This window comes from Lottia gigantea (genome assembly GCF_000327385.1).
Source record: "Lottia gigantea unplaced genomic scaffold LOTGIsca_34, whole genome shotgun sequence".
In the NCBI taxonomy this organism is placed as follows: Eukaryota; Metazoa; Mollusca; class Gastropoda; family Lottiidae; genus Lottia; species Lottia gigantea.
In genome coordinates this window covers 1,735,886-1,759,783 of record NW_008709146.1, presented here as the reverse complement: position 1 = coordinate 1,759,783, position 23,898 = coordinate 1,735,886, and the positions used below count along the sequence as shown (strand labels likewise).

Genomic DNA, 23,898 nt, shown 5'->3' with positions numbered 1-23,898 from the left:
CATCTTTACAATCCCCAAGTATTCCCAATCCAAATTAAAAGTTTAGAAAACCTCTTGACGGTCCCTTTAAGTATTGGAATGTAAGTGCTTGACTTGACAATTCTGATTGATGATATTCACAGTTCTTCTATCAATCAACTAAAACATGTACATTGATTTATTGATCTCCCTCTAGTACATGTCTCTTTAATCTCGATTTTTATTAAAAACTAGTTAATATCAGGTCCTGATAAAGGTGAATTTTTTGTAAATAAAATCAATTCATACAAAAGATAACATGCCCTATGCCAGACTTTTTTTCAAATCAATCGGTCTTAAAAACCTATTTCTTTCACTATATATCAAGAATTTTTAATAAGTGGCTTGTAACGTACTAAATCTTTATTGTATATTGTTCACTGTACTCAATAGATTAACACAGACAAATAATTGAATACCATTAATAGTTTTGTTCCCTACTTACCAAGATAGTGGGTAAAGAAAGACATCGTTTGTTGTTACCAAGGAGTCAGTTATCTATGAAAACATTATTTTCAAGTAGTTTATCTTCCATAATTAGTATGAATTTGTCAGGATCTTTGTAACAGTTTTATTTATTTTAGAGTAAGGTTGTCAATATGATAATCATCAAATATTTGTTAGATATAAAACAATTTGTTTGATCAGTTAAGTGGCTAATGTGTTGATTTATTGTATAAATGGGTTTATGTTTACATGTACAATGAATGCAGGTGGCCTTTTAACCAAAACTTTGTTACTTACCTGACTAAAGGTCTTTGATGAAATTTAAAAAATCATCATAGAGGTAATTCGCTTGTCCAAGAAGACACAAGTTTTCCATAGTAGATTTTTGAAACCCCACCATAAATAGAAAAGGCATAGAAATAGAAAGTGAATTTTGTAGTTTGAGATATATTTGAGGGGATTATGCCATTTTCTTGTACTTCTGAAGACTATTTGAATATTTTCAAGATCCACATTAACTCCTGAAAATGGCTAATCAAGTCCTTTAATGATAAGTTAACAATTTTGATATGCTTTAAAAAATTTTTACGAAATTTCCTTTTCACAGTTGAATAGAGCTTTCTAATAATGTGTAGGTCTACTGAATAATTCTTCATTGTAAGATAGAATATAACAAACTTGCATTAAATGCATTGAGCTGATATAATCTGACCTGAATTATTCTGAGCAGATTAACCTTATTTTCTACTTGATTGAAGCATTGTTATTTTTATAATCTCTTTATTATTTGATATTATCGAGATATAATACAGATTAGATATTATTCTTCTCAGCTTGGATTTACTCATTATACTAGACGTCCTGAATAAAATCTAGAGGGTCATTAGACTTGATCATGTAGACATATCCTGAGAACAATCAATGTGTTAAAAAAAGCAAATTTCTTTCAAAATCAAATAAAGTCAGGGTTTGATTTTATTGATAACTTGGTCTAACATTCACTACAGCTATGATGTTAATATGCATTCTGTCAAATTGGAGTGAAATAGGCTTATATTTAATATGAATTTTTAAGGTGTTTTTTTTTTTGAAAATTGAAATATAAGTATTAATATGACACAACAATATATCTGCAATGTGAAATTGATATGTTAAATTGATGTTGATATTTCATTATAACTTCAAGTAGTATGATATGGTTGTTATATACAACTACTTGTTGATATGATTTAGATTAAGTACATTGGTGATTAAGAATATCTCAATTGCTTGGTTATAACATACTAGTAGGTTTATAAGCTATAACATTTAGTGAAAAATGGCCTGGGTTTGGGCAGGTAGATTGCCTGATGGGAATAAAAGAACCGGAAGGAAGCATTTTAAGGTAGTTTTTGTTGTTTCTTGGATTGTTTCTCATACTAATATTTGATAAGAATTGAACATGTATAAACAAGACCATAACAGTAAAGGCTTGATTATTGGGAAAAGTATAATATCATTAAAAAAACCCTAAAAACAAACGTCAAGCTGGATCTGAATTGCTCTTTGTACTAGCAGATTACATGTATACTAGAGGGAATTATATATGCATACAGTGTAAACAATATGCACTTAGTTTTAAACTTATTGTTTCTTCATTTTGCTAAACACCAAGCAGGATGAGGTATATACTGTAGATTATATACCATTTCACTTATATATGATGTTACAACAAAGCCCTTTTTTGGTTATCATTTAGTACTGCCTGCCTAATTTCAGAGTGAACGCTCCAGATTAGAAGTACAGGTTCCTGTACCTAGTTCTCCTAGAGATGGTCCATATGGAACAGATTTTACCCCATTGTTTGCCTCAAAGATTGTGGGTGGTAAATATGTACCTGTACTTGAAAAACCATACAGAGTGTGAGTACTTTAAAAAAAAGTTTTTGAAATTATTAATCTATTGACAGGTGTTTTTTGGGGTTCTTTTTCATTTTCTTCATGGAGATATCTGAAAAATGTGTTGACAGTCAAAGATGAGCTGTTGATAAGTATCAATGAGTTAATTATTGAAAACTTTCCATCATTAGCTATGAACTATTTCAGTGCTGGTGGTATGTATTCAGCACCAAAACTAGACACATTATATCAGTATGCTGATAAACCAAACTATGTAGATCCAACACTATTACGAGAATATGCACAGAAATTTAATGCAGTTAACAAATCGGTAAGCTATGAATATTGAAATAATGGATGGTTTAAACAACATCTTATTCATTGATTATAAATATGATATTTTACACAATATAAGGTAGGCTTACTTGTGTCCTTTTATATATATGAGTTAGGAGCCGCGGTGGCTCAGCGAGTGAGACGCTTGCTCACTAACCTGAAGGTCCAGGGTTCAATCCCGGCATAGGTCGAGAAAATACCTTCGGATTTTTCAACTCGGTTTCCCCCTGTCAGTGATCAGTGATGCAGGTACGAGGGGCTGACATGGAAAAAGCGTTTAGTCGTTCGGATGGGACAATAAACCGAGGCCCTGTGTGCTACAGGCTGTGCACGTTAAAGATCCCTCGACAGTTGGAAATCGAAAAAGAGCAGGCTAATGCCGCTGTCCTGGCAAAATTTCCCTCATTGCACCCTACATGGCGTTGCCGTCTTCATTAGCCCACATGGTGCAGAAAAGTAATAAAACGTAAAACTCCATTCATTTCATTTCATTTTATATATTAGAACAGTTCTATCAAACTTGATCAACCTCAAGCATTTGTTTGAAATCTGATTATTAATTAAGATTTCTATTTCATTTTGTGATGTATATTCTACAGTTTAAAGATGAAGATCAAACTGGTCCGTCAACATATAACAGACGTCCCGATTCAAAAGATTTAACTCGTAAATACCCAACACTCCCTCCCATCAATGCTAATAGGGTGAGAAATATGGACATGTCAACAGTGTTTGAACCAGAGCCATGGACTAAACGATTTAGAAATAAAAATGGATTATTTCCTTCTCAAAATGGAAGATTAAGTGATTTTGATGACAGAGATGAATTCAACAGTCAACCAAAAACTATTCCATTGAAAAAAGAACGTTTATTATATGATCCAAAAGATAAAGCTGAAATTATGATGTCTCCCCGCTATGTTCCACCCCCAGTTAACAAAACACCAGAGTTCACTCAACATAGACAACAGAAAACTCCACCAGGCAACAGATTTATTGATATAAAGGAAGAATTAATTCGTGGTTTACCAAGAGGTGAATTTTTACCTGAGCGTCCAATTCGATTAGATGATGATGAAGAATGGCAGCTATTAAAGGTCATTGGTGAAGAACTTGAGGGAGAAGATCCAATGAAATTACGTCATGTTTATATTCACATCACTAAAAATGGTGACAAATCAATGAGTGGTTATTGTCCTTATAAATATCTTGTATATGCTTTACAGGATATGAAGGTATGTGGTTTGGGCCTATCAGCACATCTTGCATAATGGAATACATGTATTAGGTCAAGCCATACTTAGTCAATTGGAGCTTAGAATCATTTTTCAGTCCGTATCTTAGATAATCTAGTATATGCTTTAAAGGATACGAAAATATGTAGTCGAGGCCTAGCTGCATATCAAGGAAAATCTAACATAAGAGGGCATAGCATAGTGGATTGGAGCTTAGAATCATATTTCAGTCCACTCTACTGTAGATAAGTAAGATAACCTAAGGATTTTAGCTCCCTGTAAATGGAGATTACTTACTTGTAATATAATATCTCTATGATGACAAAAAGACCACTTTGTCAAAACACAGACTGCAGGAGACCAATAAGTAGAATAGCATCTTTTTGTGAAACTATTTTATTTGTCTATTTAAGGTGAATCTATCATCAGATTCTATCAGAATAGTAGCTGGTCAGTTTATAGATCCTGACAAAGAACCAGGAAGAGTAAATTATGAAAAATTCTTATCATTTATTGGTACAGCTTTAAAGAACTTTGGAAGAAGGTAATATTTTGATCTAATTTGTCACATTATATACCTGTATCTGAGATGAACTGACAAAGCCCACTTGAATATTGTGATGGTGTCAAGGCTGTATTATTTGTGTGTTTAAAATCTTTAACTAATATTTGTGGCCATCTCATGTGTCTCAGCAATGTGTCTATCATAAGCTGAATTAAGGAAAAAAATTCAGACAAAAGGGTGAGTTTATTGTTTTATTATTTTTTCAGTCCGAGAGCAGGGAGATATAGTCCAATAGATTTTAAGATGATTGGTGAAAAACCAGAATACTATGAATCAAGACCAGCTACTCCGTATGTAATATTACTTTCATTATTCATCTTCCGTTCTGCTATGTATGCTCTGGTTGTGGGTGTCTCCAAAATATGAGTATTTCTTGATAGCCTCTAGCACATTACTTTTATCTGTCTGTTTTGCAGAATAACAGAAAGAATGGAGCATATATTTAATGATAGAGATGTCACTAAGTTATTACATATGACAGAACAACAACTAAAAGCTGATGAGTATGAGATCAATTTTGAGAGATTGATAGCCGATTTCCAATATCATGATAGAGAAGTTAGAGAAACTTTATCTTATAATCAGGTAATGAATGATGATTAATGTATGATTGATTACTGTTTTAATCACAATGTAAGAGGATACTCGTATCACCACCATATTTTTTACTGATGCAGATACAGAAGTAAGACTGCACCTTAAAGACACTTACACCCTTGCTATTACATTGGGATGTCACACTCTTTATTTCAATCTCTTTCTGCATACTGTAAATATTCATGGTAAAATATGCTTTTTACAGATAAAAGATATATGTCGAGATTTCCGTATACCATTAACAGAATCATTATTACAACAGATATTAAGTCGATGTCAAGATCTTAATAAAGATGGCCAATACAAGTAGGTTCATTACAGAATTATATATCCAAATTTTAGAACCACTATTGTTTAGTACGGAGTTTTTGTGATGAGGTGCTCTGGGTTCCTATCCCCCTCAAGGCAATAAATATATCAGTGCCAAGAATGGAAATTTCAATAGCTCGCCCAAGGATGATTCAAACTTATTATTAATGGCTACTCTTTCTGTTATTTCAGTTGGATAAAGTTTGTGTATTTCCTTGAAAGAGTTCAACCATCTAAAACAGGTCTTTACATACCTCGTAGTAAGAAACCATTAGAATATGCTAAACAGGTACCACATCCCACCACAGAATGGCCAAAAGCTAAAAGTCCACCACCTCATACCCCATTATGGAGAAAAGAAGAGGTGACAATGTCTTGCTTATTAAACAATCATTTGTACTGAACAAGTTCGCAAATTTATAACCATGCTCATGGAAGAGTTTAAAGCTATACATTATACAATTTGCCCTATATAAATTGTTTTGTTGAAATTGTTACTAGAGCAAGATTGAAGTATATAAACTGATCTTTTTTTTTTTCTTGAAGCACCTAAAAAGAAGTCAAGATATGAAACCACTGAGTAATAGTTATGATAGAGAGGAACCTACTCAATACCAGCCTCAACCACCACAAGAAAGACGAGAAGTTATACCTCACGCAGAAATAGATAGAATGGATAAAGAACTAAAGGAATTAGAGAAAAATTATGAGGTAATTAATTTACTAAGTCTATTTTCTGTATGAAGACCAGGAGAAGTTTGTCATTTGAAACAAGCTGATTTTTTAAATGAGGTCCAGCATAATTTTGATCACTTAAACTTTGTAGTGCAGAAGTTTTATTTTCTAAGTAATTTTAATACATGTAGGTATAAAAATTATTTCATGTTAAGTATATTTACATGTATCTTTATAGGTGATGAAAAGAAATAAGAAGGCTGATAGTAGCTCACCATGGTTTAAAAGATTTATGGAATTAGCTAATGCTTTATATGGTCAAGATGTCAACAATTATGGTAATAACCTAATTTTTTAATTTTCAAAGTTAATATCACTTTAAATGGAATGTAGGATCTCTGTACTTGTAACATTTTAGATGTGGGAAATAAAATAACCTTGTTTTTATTCTTATTTCTTTTTATTTTGCAGGCATATTACCATATGATGATGTTTGGAACTGGACCAGGTTACATAACGAAGCTTGTAATTTGAATATACCTGATTATGTCGTCACAAAAGCTCTGAGAGAGTCAGCTCAGAATGGACAAGTCAATATACATTCTTTTCTTACTCGGCTAGGCAATAAAGATTGGGAGTAGGATCACTATTATTTAAACCCTGGGCCCTGTATTTAAATAAAAAAAATATGAAAAAACAATCAATTTCTATGAATTTTTCAACTTAGAATGGATTGTCTTGAGGAAAAAAAATTCAATTATTGTACAAATTGATCAAATTTGGTCAAGCTTGAAATCCATATCTGCATTAGGTATTAGGTAACATTCAGTTGTGGACTTCATTAAAAATAGTTGAACTCATTTTATGTTTTCCTTATTGTGTACTGTAATAGTTATAAGATAGGTCTAGTTGTAGTTCTAGTCAGATATATAATATTCCAGACTTGCCACGCTTTCTTATCATATTCTGAATAATAATCAGTCAATGTCTCAGTCTTTATATTGTTTTAGTGCTTTCTATTTCTATTGATAGTTGTTATTTACGATTTAAATAAGATTCTCTCTGGATTGTCTTCCACAAGTGATCCAAATTCTGTGTTTATTTGACTGGTTAAACTGGCTAAGACATTCTTACTAAAACTGTCCTATTTTCTTATCTGAAATTTGTCTAATTTGTGAAATTTATGAAATAATTTTTTTACTGTTATGTTTTTTGGATAAAAGCATTATTTACAAACTTGTTAGATTTACTTATCTGTGATACTTCTTTTATATTACTTTTATATGTTACTATTTATGATATATTAATCATGGTATTAAAATCTATTTATTGCATGTGTCTTTTGTGGTCTGATAATTTGATTTTTAAAGGGGCGTAACTCTAAAGCTCTTCTGTGTGTGAGGTTCAAAATGTTATGCAGACGAATTTTTACAAGGCTCTGCTTCAGAAAAGCATAATTACTCCACTGCCAATTACATAAAATCATAGTCTTGTATGGCTGGTATTTCATAAGCTATGATATACTCAACTAGACCCATTGCACTAGCCTATTATAACACACTTCCCACCTAGTCATACGTCCAGGGTCACAGTCCCAGCCAGACACATGAAAATGACCCATAATCATATTATATTTTACAATGAGTAAATTTACAACTCCAAACTGTGACAGACTTGCAGAATCACTACATCGTCCAAGTAGACCTGTAATGCCTGTTTCTAAACTTGGCTAGGCCATAGAACTGTATAAGCTCACTGAACAGTTTACAGTTCTATGCCTAGCTAGTCTAGTAGTCGAAACTTTGGAGTCTTTCCTTTCAGTTTCAAGATACTAAAGACAATTTTAAAGACAAGATTTGTGCTAAAATCATATATGACTTGATATGATGATGATCATACATCAATATCTACAGCATTAGCCTCTTCTATCAAAGAATATTGAAAGAGCATGAATAATGATCTTAACTGGATGTCACTCTATATCCCACTAAATTATGGCTAATAGGTAATAAATACATGTAATTTTTTCATGATTAACTAAAAATTTAAAAAAGAATTGTTAACCCTGCATCTAATTATGATGGACATGCCAATTGTTAGTTGCTAAATGATCCACATCAATTCAGAAAATAAGCTAACATTTCTACTTTTAGACAGTTGTGAAGAAGAGAGTTCATTTGTCGTTCAGTATTAACTGTACCAGAATATTTGGAAGAAACTAACTGGTATATTCATCATGGAAATCCTCACAAAGATATTTATCACACAGATTATTGGACCAACATCAGTAAGGCTTTCTTTGCAACAGTATACTCTCAAGGTTTTTTTTTTACATATCATAATAATAATTTTTAAATTATGTTGTTCATTACATGTAGAAGATTAACAAATTGTGAATGATAGATATTGGGTGTAATCTGTTGACTGTAACATTCTGCTTTTCATTTTCAGCAAATATTCCTAAGATCAACATAGAAGTTGAAGAAAATTTCTGGTCAGATTTCTTAGGGATAAAAATTCCATGTGAATGTTTGAAGCCTGAATCATATTGCTATACAAGGTTTGAATATATGATTTATTATTAAAATTGTAAAGTAAATGAAATCATTTCATGTAGAGTTATCTCCCATTAGTCTCCATGATTTATAGAGTTGTTTCCCTTTAGTCTTCAAAGTTTTCATTATGCTGAAATTCAAATTAAAATTTTAATTCTAGAGTAGCTCCTGTGGATGATGATGAAATAGACTGTATTCCTAGTTCCAATCCAGAATCGCAATGCTCATATTTTGACCACTGTACACTTCAAGAGGAGAATGAACCAGATTTCTTAAATTTGTCAGAGTTAAGAGAAGTAGAGTCATTCACCAAAGAAACTATTTCGAAATTTGATGATATTAGCTGTAATGGTAGAGTATAGTGATTTCTTGTTTTTTTTGTTGATTTAGGTTTAGATGTATAAATTTGCCAATATTGAATTATTAAATTTATTGTTCAAAGTCAAAGGTAACTTTTGCTTTTGAACTGTTTTCTTTCAACAAAGACTTTAACGTCTCACCTATAAATACTTAGGTTACTTCTTCTTTATCCAGGTCAATACTTTATAGAAGAAACCTTAGAAATTGAAAATGATGTTCAAATTCCTCAGTTATGGCATTTGCTATCAAGACTTCAGCCAAAGCCAGTGAAAGATCCATTCTGTGATAAGACTGGACAACCATACACTGAGCAAAGGTTGTTTCAGTAAGTATAATCATTCCTTTTCTCTGGGCTTTACAGTTCTTTAATTCTCATATTAATATATACTGTCTTAGGCTTAGTCTAGGCTGAATATGCAAAAGACTCCTCATGTCTATATCCTAATCTTGAATTTGAAAATACAGCTAGGTCTTCTTAATATTTTAGAGGTTTAGTGCTCATCTGCATTGACTAAAGTTGTTTCAGAAGCAAGAACATGTTAATTTAGAGGGCATAGAAAGAGCATTAATTTGACTTGAGAAGATAATCTTGCTTGTGTTTCAGAAATGAATTAACATTTATAAATGATAGTAAGATTGGTATTGAGCAATCAGGTGAGACTGGATTGGAAGTTTTTGATACACAGATATTGCAAGTTACTGAGGTAGTGTTTTTCATCATTTGAATGCTGATTAATAGCGATTTGTATACTTTCAGTAAAATTCAATGATAGCTTAGATCAACTTTCAAAATAACTTAGTATTCCTTAAAGGGTTGATTTGGATATTTTTTGCTATAGTGAGTGTTCTGTAATTAAAGCATTTTCCCATTTTTCTTTCTGCAGACATTATTAGAAGAAATATTTTCACCAATTCAATGTATGGAGGAAGATATTGTCGGCTCCAGTTTTCAAGATTTATTGGATTCCAGTCAGCCGGAGTCACTGAGTCCTGCAGGATCAAGCAAGCAGCATCAAGGTAGATATGTATTTTTCTTCTTTTGTTAAGTATGCTGGTTTAGTTTGCTCAGTCTACATAATGGAAATTAACTAAAGGTTTTGAAACCAGCATGAGGATGTAAGATCCCATTGTGTCAATAATTTGAGATGAGTTTTGCCCTTGATCTACTATTATAAGAAATTTCTGATTTTTATTCACTTCCAGTACTTTATCTAGATGCTATCAAATATTTTGCAGAGGAACTGTTCAAGAGTGGTTTTGGAGAAAGTCATTTAGCTTGTGAAAAAGAAGAATTTGAACATGTCACAATAAAACCAGAAAATTTCTTAGAAATAAATGCTAAAGGTAAATCTTTATTGAAGAAATCACAAATATCGATGATAATTGTTATCCTTGTTACTTGTTTACCTTCATAATTTCATTGGAATTTTGAATATTTTTAGGAGATAAGAAAGAAAGCAGCCAAGACAAAGTTATCGAATCACCTTTATTTACTTATAATTCTATCAGTTCTCAAGATTATATTGAAGATGGTATTAAATCATTAGATTGTCAGCCCTACGCTGTACCTTCCCTAAAATCTAAAAGGTAACGTTTCACGTTTTGTTATCTGGAAAAATCTAATATTGTTGCTGTAATATGTTTGGTGGAAAAATGTATTGTCCATGTCTTTTATAGATTCAATTGAAAAAAGCTATAATTGATTTGATAAATGTTAAACGGAATTATATCAAATTATGTTTCAGATTTTTACTGAGAGACTCTGAAGAAAACTATTTTCTGAATAAATTATGGCAGAAAGAAAAATGTTATGACGAAGACTTGTGTATCAGGCTACCTTGTAAGTAAAATTGTTAAGGTGTATTGAGGTAGTACATTTGATTTTCAGGGCATCTCTAGATCATACATGTTGAAGTTTTGACACTTTTGAATATTTTGTGTGTCTTTTTCAAAAAAAATATATCTATACACATTTGAAGAATTTTGTATAAAAAAGGGCTGATGATTTAAAAATCTGATAGCTTGTATGTGTGAATGTCAGTCCAGTCTTGTTTCCACCATTACTATGATTTATTTCAAATTAATTGGGACATGATTTTCAAATACAGCTAAATTCATCTTTCGTTTTAAATTTTATATATTCTTTTTATTGTTTTTGTCCATTACCAGATACAGAAACCTCAGTGAAGATTTTAAATGTAAAACATATTATGATGAATATGATGAAAAATGTTAAAATAGAAAATGAAAGTAAACTTGGTGAAACTGAGTTAAAACTGTCATGGGACCCCTTTCCACCAACCAAGAATAAAACATCTGAGATAGAAAACTGGTCCAAGAAGGCTAGAAAAGAACATGTTCTAAAACCAATAGAAGAATTTAAAGGTAAACTGTACATCTTTCTTTTTGCCCCTATCATTTCACTGAAATTTGGATTATTAAATTATAATCACCATCCTATATTGATATATTTATTTCAGTAAAGATACTAACAAGAAAAGAAGATGAAAACACCAAGTGTATCAGCTCTATTTACAAGGATGAAGATGTATTTCAGCCTTATGAAGAATACAGAGTAGAGACATCAACAGATGTGGAAGGACCTAAAGAAGATGCGAACAAACCAATAGTTGTTGAAGAAAATGTGCAGGCATTTATGACACCAAAAAAAGGAATAGCAATGACAGTGTCTCATCAGCAAAGTATGCCAAAGAGACAACATTTTTCATCACCAACAGCCACAGCCCTTAAATCTTTTCAAAGGATTTCTTCTCCACCAACAAAGATCCCTTGTCTTGAATCCACTGACAAATTCCAAACAACTTCAACAGCTGATCAGCATTCAACACCTATAAAAGATTCAACATTTAATAATGTTAAAGGACTTGATCAGTTGTCTCCTGATGCTGAAATGATGTTGATGTGTCAGTCAGCAGCTACATCATGGTCTATGGGATCTAGTAAAGTTTCACAATCTTCATGCTCTGTAGGTGGAGTCTCCTATAATTCCTCACCTGCTACCTCGCCATTAAAAACAGTCTCTATTTCAACTCAAGACATTGAGATGTTATGTTTATCACCAGAGTCATGTCATTCCAGTCCTAGAAACACTACCAGAACACCAATTACACAAACTGTAATACCTAACACAGATATTACCAATGAAGAAAGATTACCTGAGAAAACTATGAAGTCAACATGTTCTATGTCTAACAATTTAAATCAAGTATCTGTTATAACTCAAAACACCGGAACAAATGGTAGATCAACACCTGTAGGTGAAAATGTTGTTTCAGGGTCTAAAACACCAATTTTAACTTCAAAAATAGTCTTTGATGATAAATTGTTTTCAGGTATAAATATTTTTGTGTTATTTTAATAACTCTTGAAAGTAAATTGAATTTTTTTTTTATATAAACAATATTTATTTACATAATAGGATTAGGGAACAGGCTTTCGCCTATAGTACCCTCTCCTATGTGAATTGAATTGCTGGATGAAAAGGGTTCAGATCTTACAGCAATCTTTGTTATTGAAAAATACTGTTCAAAGTTTACAGCATCTTGCATGCTTTATTAGGTTTGAAAAATCAGTAATTTATCTTGTGTGATATTTAGTTATGTAATAGTTCATTGATAACAACTAATAATTCAGTCAGTTCAATTGAGAACTGATAATTCATTATCATTAATTTGTCACTTCGGACATTATGAAGTCATGATAGTATGAACTCATCAATACAAATTATTGATCGATAAAATAACCAGATGTAGTCCAAGTAATCTTATTATTAAAAGAATAAATATTAGAAACAATTAATCTCATGTAAAATCTCAAAAAATTATTTCTTGATTCTATCAAGACTTTAGAAATTGTGATTTATGTGTATAATTATTGAGTTGGAGATGAGACTAATACCATGTAATATTTTACTATTCTATGGTATATTAACAACTAAATAATTTATGTTTTAATATTGCTCAGTATACCATTACCATTATATAATTGGTGCCAATGATGTCATATTATCATTCAATATCAGAATTGTAAATTATTATAATCCAGACAAATCAATATCATTCTCTAATCTACTTCCTATTAATTAGGTAAAATGAGCACACGCTTTTAATTTCATATCTAATTTAGAAATATCAGAAAGTGTTACTATGGAAACAGTTGATCCATTAGAATTGTTTTTAAGTATGCAGGAGAAAACAACAGTAGATAAAGTGACAATGGTAAAAGGTGGGTGTGTTTGTTTGTGTTCTATTAGTATTTGTAGTTATAGCCAGTTATTCAACTATATATTAAATTTACTTATATAAGAACCCTGCTCAGATCATCACAATATACTTTACAAGAATGTTGATTCTATAGTAAATTATTTATTCATACATGTGAAATTGACTGAGGAGTTGTCTGTATCATATTTTATGTACTCACTCTTCTGGGACACCATTCATTAATGTTTATGTGTTTAATATGCATTCTATGAAAATTAAGAAAATATACAAGGGTGTAAAATATTGACCTATTGTTGTTATATTTCAGATCTGAATAACAGTAAGATGAAAGGAAAGTTAGGTGGTCAGGATTTTATAATAAGCAAACCCATATTACAGAAACCAATACAATTCAACAGAATGAACTCACAGTGTAGGATGGTGTCTGTACAATTTTCAGGTATAGTGATAATATCATTCATATCAATTATAATATCATAAGACAGTTATCCTAATAATATATAAGACTTTCTTGCTTGGAGCTTGGAAATTTTTGTTAAAACTAAGTGTTTGAAGACTGCACTAATTTCAAAGGGCCTTATATGATACAAACATATTTTGCAATGAGTGACATCGTGAAGCACTTATTTTTGTGGAATTGCAGGAACCAGAGAAATCTAGAAATGGTGCTAATTGATGCCATTATTGTCTGAGCTCCACATTAAGATTTTAGAAAACCTCTTTAAAATCCCTGAAATAAAGGATTATAATACGGTTTACTTTTCAGGGCCATTTTGTGAAGTATTAAAGGAGTTAGAAATATTTGTGAAACCCTATATAAGTTTATTACAGAAAACAGGGGATATTCCATTGTCATTTAACTATCATACAACTAGTATAGATTCTACTAGATTTCTACTTAAACAGAAAGAAAAACAACTACTTGATTCTCATATCAATAGTAAGTATATTGATATTTACACTTATAGTATCCTATCCTTTAAAGGCCTGCTTGCATGTGTACGCAAATTTAAAATATGGGGTTGCTCTTGCTATGATCAGCAAAGTGCCAAAAGATTAAAAGTTAACTAACTTTTATATACTGATTTCACTTTGATTATTCTCATAATACACTACACTACACTACATGTACATGAAATAAAAATATGCTAAGTGGAAAAAAGTGTTGGCATTACCTAAGTTATAATTGTGAATATCTCTTTTGTAATTTCAGTTGAGAAAGATGAGAATTACAAAGCCATGCTATTACTTCATTGTATAAAGACGACAACTGACAATGTTATCAATAGTTGTTTAGAATCAGCTATTTCACAACTTAGTTTACTACAAGATAAATATTCTCATATATTACAATGTAAGTTAAAGCAGTTTCACCAGGATAAATAAATGTTAATAACCATTTGCAACTGCTTTTAGAAGTAGTTCATTTCATGTACAGTTGTGTTCATCATCTCTTCAATAAATATTCATGATGTCGGAATAATTTCAAATTGGCCAATCAACAAGCTCAAATAGATATCCATCAAATTATTAATAAGGGGACAAAATTTTAATAACAGTCACTTGTGTTGACAGTAAGTCTTCATTGTGCTTTGCCATATCATTATACAGGTACTCAAGATTTTAACTGTTCATTTACTAGTTCACTTTTATATTTTGATATGATTTTAGCATCATTAAAAGAAATACGACAGAAGCTGTTCCATCAACAATATCAGTATCAAAATGAGAATATTATACATCCTAAAATATTAGCTGTTTGTAGAGAGGCTACCAATATCTTACAAAGGAGAAGAACAGATAAGGTACGACTCAAAACACATCAGGAAAAATAACATGAAAAAATCTTTTATGGTTATAAGGGTTGAAAGCCTACAATGGGCTTAACTAGAAGAAGTTTTGATTCAATTGCACCTGGAAATGAAAGATTTAAGCATATAGGATGAAAGACAAGAGAGAAATATTAAGGAATAGAAATGTATTTAGTTTTGAATCTTTGTTATTATAGATACTAATAGCTGTAAAAAGACCAATTATGAGTTTAATGTCTGTGTTAAAAGATTGTTTAACAGTAGATGGTTTCATTATACCCTATATTGTTCAAGAAAATGATTGTTGGGACCAACTCAAGTAAGTAAGGATTGAATAAGAATAAATGTCCATGTCTAATGAAGTTATCTAATGAGAATATTAAGAGTTAAACAAATAACTCTCATCTAAATGTTAGCCATTACACATTCATATGTAAAACCATTATGTCCCAAGGCCCTCTTTTGGAAATAATAGGAGTTGTTATAGATTTATAGAGTTATTTTTGCACCATGTTTGTATTCCAATCTTTACTTTCAGAAACCGTAAAGATAACTGTTATATTCTGTGTCAGAAGAAATTAGAAGATATAGACCTAAGTGATATTCTATGCTTATTTGAATATGAAAGTGGTGATGATTCAGTACTAAAAACTGTTTGTGATAGTAATTCAGTTGAGTTTGTAGGGTTTATGGTTCAAGGCACAGGTTTGGATCATTCTGGCAGCAGAGATGAAGATAAAAGTAAGTTGAAAATTATTCTGTGAATGAGAAAGGGAGCTAACACCATGCTGATTGTAGGTAACATCAGACACCGGCACTGCCTTGCCTTGAGACCCAAATCAATCTAATATTGTACTCTGTAGCAAAGAGTATCCATATTTGAATTCTTTGGATGTCCATTTAGTTAGACTTTGAAAAGGAACACTTTTTCATACTTTCAGATAATACTAGAATAGAGAATAAGAGTGTAACAGATAAGAACCAGAGTAACCAATATAGAACTATTAGTGTGATAGGTTCTACCAAGTTAACACAACATAAAGACATCTTACAAATATTAGAATCAAAGTAAGAAAAATTGTACTGGACGAAATTTATCAATATACTAAAAAAAATGTCCAAAAACCCTGAATCAACTGTCATTTAGGTTCAGCATATTTTGCAATTGTTAAAGTGCATTTTTAACCCCACATAATAATAATTTTGCAGTATACCCCTTGGTACTTGTATAATACTTTTAATTTTTTAATTTCTAGGTATAATGTACTAGTTATTGAAAGAGACTATACAACTTTAGCCAAATATTCCACAAAATCATATGCCGATATAATAATAGATCAAAACCAAGCTGTAATATTACAAGACTTGTTATGTTTAAAAGAGGAGATGAATATAGAACCAATCACTAGAAAACTTGCTTCCTTCTCATTTAAATATCAGAAATGTTGGATTATTCTGTTTACATTTGACAATACTAAAGGGTGAGTAAAAAACAATTTTTATGAAGACTATACAAGGTTTGGCCTAGACATGTTCAGAACATAATAGTCTATTTAAATATTATTCTGAATGATTATTAACTTTGTACATTATAATGTAATTAAAATCATATCAACATAAGAAATTTCTAATCTTTGTGAATCTCTTAATGTGCCATTTAATGATTTATAATCCAATTCAATATTATTTTTTCAGATACCCATTAACATCAAAAGTATTATCAAATCTGTTCAAATTAGAAGCAGCATTAGGTAACATAACTCACAAAGGACAGCATGATATATCTTTTAAGGTATTGTTTGTTTTACTACCAAATAATTTAATTCCATTTTGAAAAAAACAAAAACATCACTATTACAGCATTGAATAAAACATTGCACTCAAATATTTATACTTTATAATAATAATTAACTAATTAGTCATTTTACAAAAAAAGAAAAAATATTCATTTATTACAAACTTCACATGACTATCCTTATTAATGATTTACTACAAACATCATTTTACTATTCTTTTGAATGATTTACTACAAACATCATTTTACTATTCTTATTATTGATTTACTACAAACATCATTTTACTATTCTTATTATTGATTTACTACAAACATCATTATACTATTCTTATGAATAATTTACTTCAAACATCATTTTACTATTCTGATGAATGATTTACTACAAACATCATTTTAATATTCTTATTATTGATTTACTACAAACATCATTATACTATTCTTAAGAATGATTTACTTCAAACATCATTTTACTATTCTGATGAATGATTTACTACAAACACCTTTTTACTATTCTTATGAATAATTTACTACAAACATCATTTTACTATTCTGATGAATGATTTACTACAAACACCATTTTACTATTCTTATGAATAATTTACTACAAACATCATTTTACTATTCTGATGAATGATTTACTACAAACATCATTTTACTATTCTTAAGAATAATTTACTTCAAACATCATTATACTATTCTTATGAATGATTTACTTCAAACATCATTTTACTATTCTTATGAATGATTTACTACAAACGTCATTATACTATTCTTATGAATGATTTACTACAAACGTCATTATACTAATCTTATGAGTAATTTACTTCAAACATCATTATACTATTCTTATGAATAATTTACTTCAAACATCATTATACTATTCTTATGAATAATTTACTACAAACATCATTTTGATATTCTTATACTATATTCCTGAAACATGACATTTACATAAATTACTAAAATTAACAACGCTGTACTAAAATGCTGCTTTTTTTGCTAATATAAAAGTATTATTTATATTATTCTATATCTAATATAAAACTACAAAACACTTTACATACCTTCAAACTATATCAAGAGAAAATCCAGAATATTATCTTACAACTCTTGTAGAATCAACAACCTGACTTGACAAAATCTATGTATCTAATGACTCTTTATGTAACGAGTATCCAAACTATTGTGTTAAGAAGCTGAGAAAAGATCACTGATTACAGGTAAGAAATAAACTCAAGGGGCAGGACAAATGAGAGGTTGTTAAGTGAAGTGAGAATTAATTAGGAGATTAGTAATGGGTTTTTCTGTGAAAATAAATCATAAAATTACCTTAATTAGATTATTGAAGTTTCCCACACTTTAACATTCTTATGAGTGATTTACTATTTACTACAACATGGTTTTATTATTCTTATAAATGATTACTACAACATGATTTTATTATTCTTATAAATGATTTACTACAAACATGATTACTGCAATCACCATTTTAATACTATGAACGATTTAACACAAACATCAATTTACTATTCTTATGGATTACTACTAACATCAAGTTACTGCTCTTATGGATTACTACAAACATCAATTTACTATTCTTATTAATGATTTACCACAAACATCAATTTACTATTCTTATAATGATTTACTATAAACATCAATTTACTATTCTTATAATAATTTACTATAAACATCAATTTACTATTTTTATAAATGATTCACTACAAAGATCATTTTACTATTATTCTTAAAAATGATTTACTACAAAGTTTCAATTATGAAATCAAACTCTATTCACTATATTCTCTCAAATATTCAAGCAAATTTTCATGTGGTAGAAATAACATGGAAAATGTTGTTCAATTTACTTTAAGATTCAAAAAATAAACAAAGATTAATTCCCCTTGAAAATTCAAACAACATTTGTCCATTGGTTTGTGAAAGATCAATAACGGTAGTCATACAATATGTAGAATAACTTAGAGTCGGTGCGATATCCTTTCTAAAGTCTTAAATACATAAATATTCCATTTATTCTGGGATTATAGGATTAAGGAGAATTTAAAAATAGGATTTAGCTGATTTTATATCTAAAATGTATCATCAGATATCAGGTATTAATCTCCTTTCTCATCATTTTATTTCATAGATCTCTTCACTTTTCATCCAGTAAATTGAATATCACAACTAAATGTTTTGGAAATTATTGAAAGTTTTGAGTTTATTGATTGTGTGTGCTGAAATATTTCTGCAGGTTTTATTGTGCCATCAAAGAGAAGATATTTGTTGTATAATAAGAGAAATATGTGATATGGTTTGTACAATTTCTCCACATGAGAATTTAGAAAGACCATGGTTAACTCAAAATTTTACTAAGGTAGGAAGTCTTTAATCTTTCGGAGAAAGAGTAACCTGCAAGTTTGGTTCGTTGCTTTTTAGTTTCTTTGGTGATGGTGTATTAATTCAATTTTTTAGTTTGATTTGCATGATATTTTTACCTTCTTTCAAGACTATGTGTGCAAGATTTTTGAAGCATATGTATATATAGCAAAACAAGTTTACAAACGACACAATACTGCCAAAATGCTTTCTTAAAACAGATTCTTAAATGGTACTTAAAGCTACTTCTATCAGAATATTTAAAGAAGATTTTTTCAAAGAAAAAGTAGAAACTACAGGGACTTTTAGAAGATTTTACAATGAAAAAAAAAATGATCAACCTAGAATTGTGAGACTTGAGAAATATTTTAACAAGTTTCTGCCCAACTTGAAAACAATCAATAGAAACTGTTTTCCTTTACAACTTCTATATTTACAGTTTACATCATAAAAAATTTATTTGTGTTGGAATTTAATAGGTCAACTGAACATGTGTATGGGTCAGAATGATGTATTTAAAGTAAGAAACCCGCATATCCAACCAATTCAACATGAATAGTACCAATCAAAACTTGAAATTACTGCTATTTTCAAAAATATTTTTCACCAGTTTTAAAGTCTGCATGTCCCTTTAATGCCAATAGGATAGTTTCTTTCATGTCCAATATGACAAAGAGACAAGAGTGCATGATATTCTATGTCTTAATAATAAAACATACAAAAAATAATTTTCTGCATGTTTCTCTTCTTACTTTAAAAGCACTCTATCTGGTAGACTGCATTGATTTGGCTTGCTAACTGAGAATGTCCAACTATTCAGATCTATACGGTAGATGTTTGAACTACAGTGTACATAGTTTTAACAGTGTAAAAAATCTTGCTGTTTTAACAATTGGGAAAATATCTATTGCTTTCTAGAGTAAAATAATTGATTTCACATTCCATACTATGTTATAAGTTTTTAAAACTAAACTATAATTTCAAATATTCTCGTGTTTCTTAAAACATTTTTTTAAATTCAAGTATAAAAGTTTATATAATTATTTATTGCAGGAAGAGAAGATGTTATTATGTCTACCTTGTTTAAATTCATACAGGTAATTAAGCATTTTTTGGTTTTAACCATTTACACAATAGATAATATAATATCAAAGCTTAACAAACCAAACATTTGCCATATTATTCTATGGATGATGTAATTCTTAACCTCAATTTTTGAAAAAATAACCCATGACTTTTTTCTTTAATGTTGCATTATATGAAGTTTCTGGTCAGAAAATTGATTCAGACTTTTCATGAAATTTATTTATTATTCTAAATTTCAAATATCTGGAATTAAGTAGCCAAAAAATGGATTAAAACTAAAAAAAATTCTAGAGTCTCAATTTCAAAAACAATAATTCCCATCTTGAAATCTAAAATATCAGTTGAAATGATTCCATTAACTATCTTTAATAAGTGAAAAATAATGATGTTATTAATCAAATTATGCAATCTGTTAATGTGTTTTTTCTAATTTCCATAATAAATATAGCAGTTTATTTTGATAAGACATATTTAAAATAATTCCATTCAAATCTTGATTAAATCATAACAAACATTATGTTTAATTTAGAAAATATTTTATCAATTTTATAACACTATTAACATTATTCTGTTTGTTAAGAGTTGATTTATTTGTTCAGCATGTTGTAAGGTGACAATAAGGAATACAAATTATCCAGTGTGTTATTATATAAATCAATTCTGTTGGAATATGTTCAAGTGCATAGGTAGGCCAAATATGTAAAATATAACAGAATAGGAAACTTAAACAATACAGCTTTTATTTGAATGTGAAGTGCTAAAGATTATTCAATATATCTGAACACTATATAACTCTACAAATTTTATTCTTGAAAGAGAAACAAGCACTACTCATTTTCAAACAGGTGTATATGTGTAAGAGTAATTTATATTCTAGTCCAGTGTTTGGAATGTCATTGTCTAAACAAGGTATTACCCGGTATACTGTTGTATCTAAATTTTAATATGTTGATTTTATGCTAACAAGTGACTTTGATCTGTTTAAGTGGTCTTGATACATCTTATAAATTACTGGTAACAAGTATCATGTAAATAGTTAAAATAATTAAATCTGTAATGTAACCAACAAGACAAAATTTTCTGCACCTGCTAAGGCTAATGGTGACAGCATTTACAAATGAAAAATGTAGGGAAAACAAAAACAAATCCAAAATACTTTGAAGAACGAAGGAATTGGTGTGTGTTTGGTTTTTTTTTTTTCTTTTCGTGGCTTTGGAAATGGTAGGTTATTTTTGTTTTGGAAGCTATAATTGTACTGCTATTCCATAATGCTAATATTGTTTTATTGTTTATAAGCATTGAGACATATCTTACAATTACAATTTACATTTTCTTTTAGCATTCAGCTATTATTAAAGAAAGCAAGTATAACTGAAATTATAGCCATGTCATTAGAACAACTACACCGTTTATTTCCTCAACTACCTTATAAAGTCTTAGAGGTTTGTCATCTACTTTCATTTTATTAACAAAAACAGTAACAGTACTTAGTTTATATTTTAAAATGCATCATTTTTTAAAAAATCAAATGGTGTAGTTGACTCTCGCAAATGCTTAAATAACCTGGAATATTGGAAAATATTTTCAAGTTATTACCACTTACACCAGTATGTTGAAGAAAGGAAAAGCTAGCTGCATCAATAACCATCTAGTGTTTCCTGTGCAAGCTTGTAATATTTGGGGAATGTGACCTGATTATAAATTAATGCATTGAATCACAATACATGTTATTTTTAATTGATTTGATTTAGTGTTCTTTATCTGAATTATTTTCATATTTTAGTCATGTCATAAAGCATTCCATAATGACACTGGACTACAATTATTACCAGCTTCAGCAGAAGACGATGAAGAATTCTACAATATCAATAATAATGAAGTAGAAGGTCAGGACACCGTGTCTTCGAATAGTAAAGATGCTAAAAAAGGTCGACAAATAGACAACTCAGATAGAGAAAGTGATATAGATCGTGTAAAATTGGATAAACTTAAATCAAATAATATGGATTTAACTGATTCACAGATTAGTTCAGATGGCAACTCACAAGAAAAACCAAATCAGTATATTCTAGCTGAAATGGAAGGTCGAAAATTAAACAGTCAACAGTCACATTTATCAGTTGATCATTATGACAGTGATTTTCATGGTGGATATGGATATGAAAAGGAAGGAAGATATAAAAAGAATAATTTAAACCGACGTCTCAGTCCTTCACATAAAGCCTACATGCGTAAATATTTTCCTGAGAAACACAGTGCTAATTGTTATTCAGAACCCAATCTACATACTCTTGAAATGGAGAATGATTATGGACCTTTTGAAAAAGAAATTGACAATATGTGGAGATGTAATCAATTGTTACAGTCAAATGATGTTGATAAAACTAAGAGACATGTACCTCAGAGTTTACTTAGTTCTAAATCAAGATATCATTCTGCTAATTACTTGTACAGAACATCAAGACAGACAACTCCAGATAGGGTTTCTCCCACTAAAACCAAGAGTTTGCCCATAGAAGGTAATCAATTGGTGAAAAGACTTCAAGAAAATAATGCTATAGATGTATCTGGTATAACCATAAGAGATAAAATACAAATGTATGAGAATAATAATAACAATATAACCAAAAACTTTGTGTCTACACCTAATATTTATAAAATATCAGAAGACAGACCAAGTGTAAAGAAAACAGAACATGATTCCTACTTTCGAAAACCTGCCAAATTTAGTGCTGATTTAACATCTACAACTAGGAATCTACTACGCCGTCCTGTGTTACGCCATTCTGTTCAAAACAACATCTTTCATCCTTCCATACAGAAAATTAGTGTTGGTCTTGCTCAACCTTTAAGACGTAGTCAACAATTTCATCAAGGTATAGCTATTCTTTTTTCTAGCTAAAAATGTTTCAGAAATTCAAGTGTTTAAAGCAACTTAGAATGAAGGCTAGGCCTAGAACTATGCAGATAAAATTAAGAGGTTTTCTTTCATTATGATTTGAGTTTAGGTCATTAACAGATTCAATGTGCATCTTTCCAAATTTGAATTGCAAACTAATTTGGACTAATGCAAATGTCAGCTCTAAATACCTTCACATGCAGAAATCTTTTCAAATATCTTTTTAAGAACAGCATTATTTGTTTTTATAATTGATAGTTAATATTAGCATATTAGCATGTGAGCATGCTTAAAATGACTTACAACATGATTCACAAGCATATGGAGATAATTCCTTAATTTTGCAGTCTAAGCTTGACCAAATAAATTTTGCCATATCTGTTAATTAACTATATATTTTAGATGAAGTTGAAGTAAGACCACCAATTAGAAGAGACAGACCAACTTCATTCGAAGAATCACCATCTATGGACTTCGATCAGAATATACCTTTTAGACAGGTAAGATTAAATCACTTCATCTTATAACAATCTTGGTTACCAATTGTAATGCATGTGTTTTAATTCAACCATTCATTTTAATATTTACATTTTCACAATTGGAAGGCAATAGTTGTAGAAACAAAGAAATTGAATTTATATGGGCTGTTTGTGTTGGTAATTTTAATAGTACCTGGAATTACACAAATATGCCAAGAAAAAGACTGACCA

General features: G+C 29.9%; 2 protein-coding genes across 2 annotated transcripts; both read left to right on the top strand.

Annotated features, from left to right (window-relative positions):
* Positions 1 to 1,760: 1,760 nt before the first annotated feature.
* On the top strand, positions 1,761 to 7,399 carry LOTGIDRAFT_233043 (hypothetical protein). The gene is made up of 12 exons (XM_009058488.1): positions 1,761 to 1,849; positions 2,224 to 2,366; positions 2,550 to 2,673; positions 3,278 to 3,913; positions 4,327 to 4,457; positions 4,685 to 4,768; positions 4,895 to 5,063; positions 5,281 to 5,381; positions 5,577 to 5,748; positions 5,931 to 6,095; positions 6,298 to 6,397; positions 6,531 to 7,399. Exons 1-12 carry the CDS (start codon positions 1,784 to 1,786, stop codon positions 6,698 to 6,700), a joined length of 2,061 nt encoding a protein of 686 aa, XP_009056736.1. The 5' UTR covers positions 1,761 to 1,783; the 3' UTR covers positions 6,701 to 7,399.
* A 300-nt stretch (positions 7,400 to 7,699) lies between these two features.
* Positions 7,700 to 23,688, top strand: LOTGIDRAFT_162507 (hypothetical protein; the record flags this gene model as incomplete). The annotated part of the gene is made up of 26 exons (XM_009058487.1): positions 7,700 to 7,757; positions 8,511 to 8,619; positions 8,775 to 8,965; positions 9,149 to 9,299; positions 9,579 to 9,678; positions 9,859 to 9,991; positions 10,178 to 10,318; positions 10,417 to 10,561; positions 10,720 to 10,814; positions 11,144 to 11,359; positions 11,455 to 12,327; positions 13,121 to 13,219; positions 13,526 to 13,657; positions 13,985 to 14,158; positions 14,432 to 14,572; positions 14,890 to 15,023; positions 15,227 to 15,348; positions 15,568 to 15,770; positions 15,971 to 16,097; positions 16,286 to 16,510; positions 16,725 to 16,821; positions 19,079 to 19,201; positions 20,257 to 20,300; positions 21,629 to 21,731; positions 22,073 to 23,165; positions 23,591 to 23,688. Coding segments are annotated over 26 exons (5,127 nt in total), but the record flags the coding sequence as incomplete, so codon positions are not given.
* Positions 23,689 to 23,898: the final 210 nt, after the last annotated feature.

What these genes read in the sequence shown, in the direction of transcription:
- LOTGIDRAFT_233043 (XM_009058488.1), top strand. Translation starts at nt 1,784, where the DNA reads ATGGCCTGGGTTTGGGCAGGTAGATTGCCTGATGGGAATAAAAGAACC. An exon ending in CCGGAAGGAAGCATTTTAAG is followed by an intron (nt 1,850 to 2,223) that starts GTAGTTTTTGTT and finishes GCCTAATTTCAG; the next exon opens with AGTGAACGCTCCAGATTAGA. An exon ending in CATTATGGAGAAAAGAAGAG is followed by an intron (nt 5,749 to 5,930) that starts GTGACAATGTCT and finishes TTTTTCTTGAAG; the next exon opens with CACCTAAAAAGAAGTCAAGA.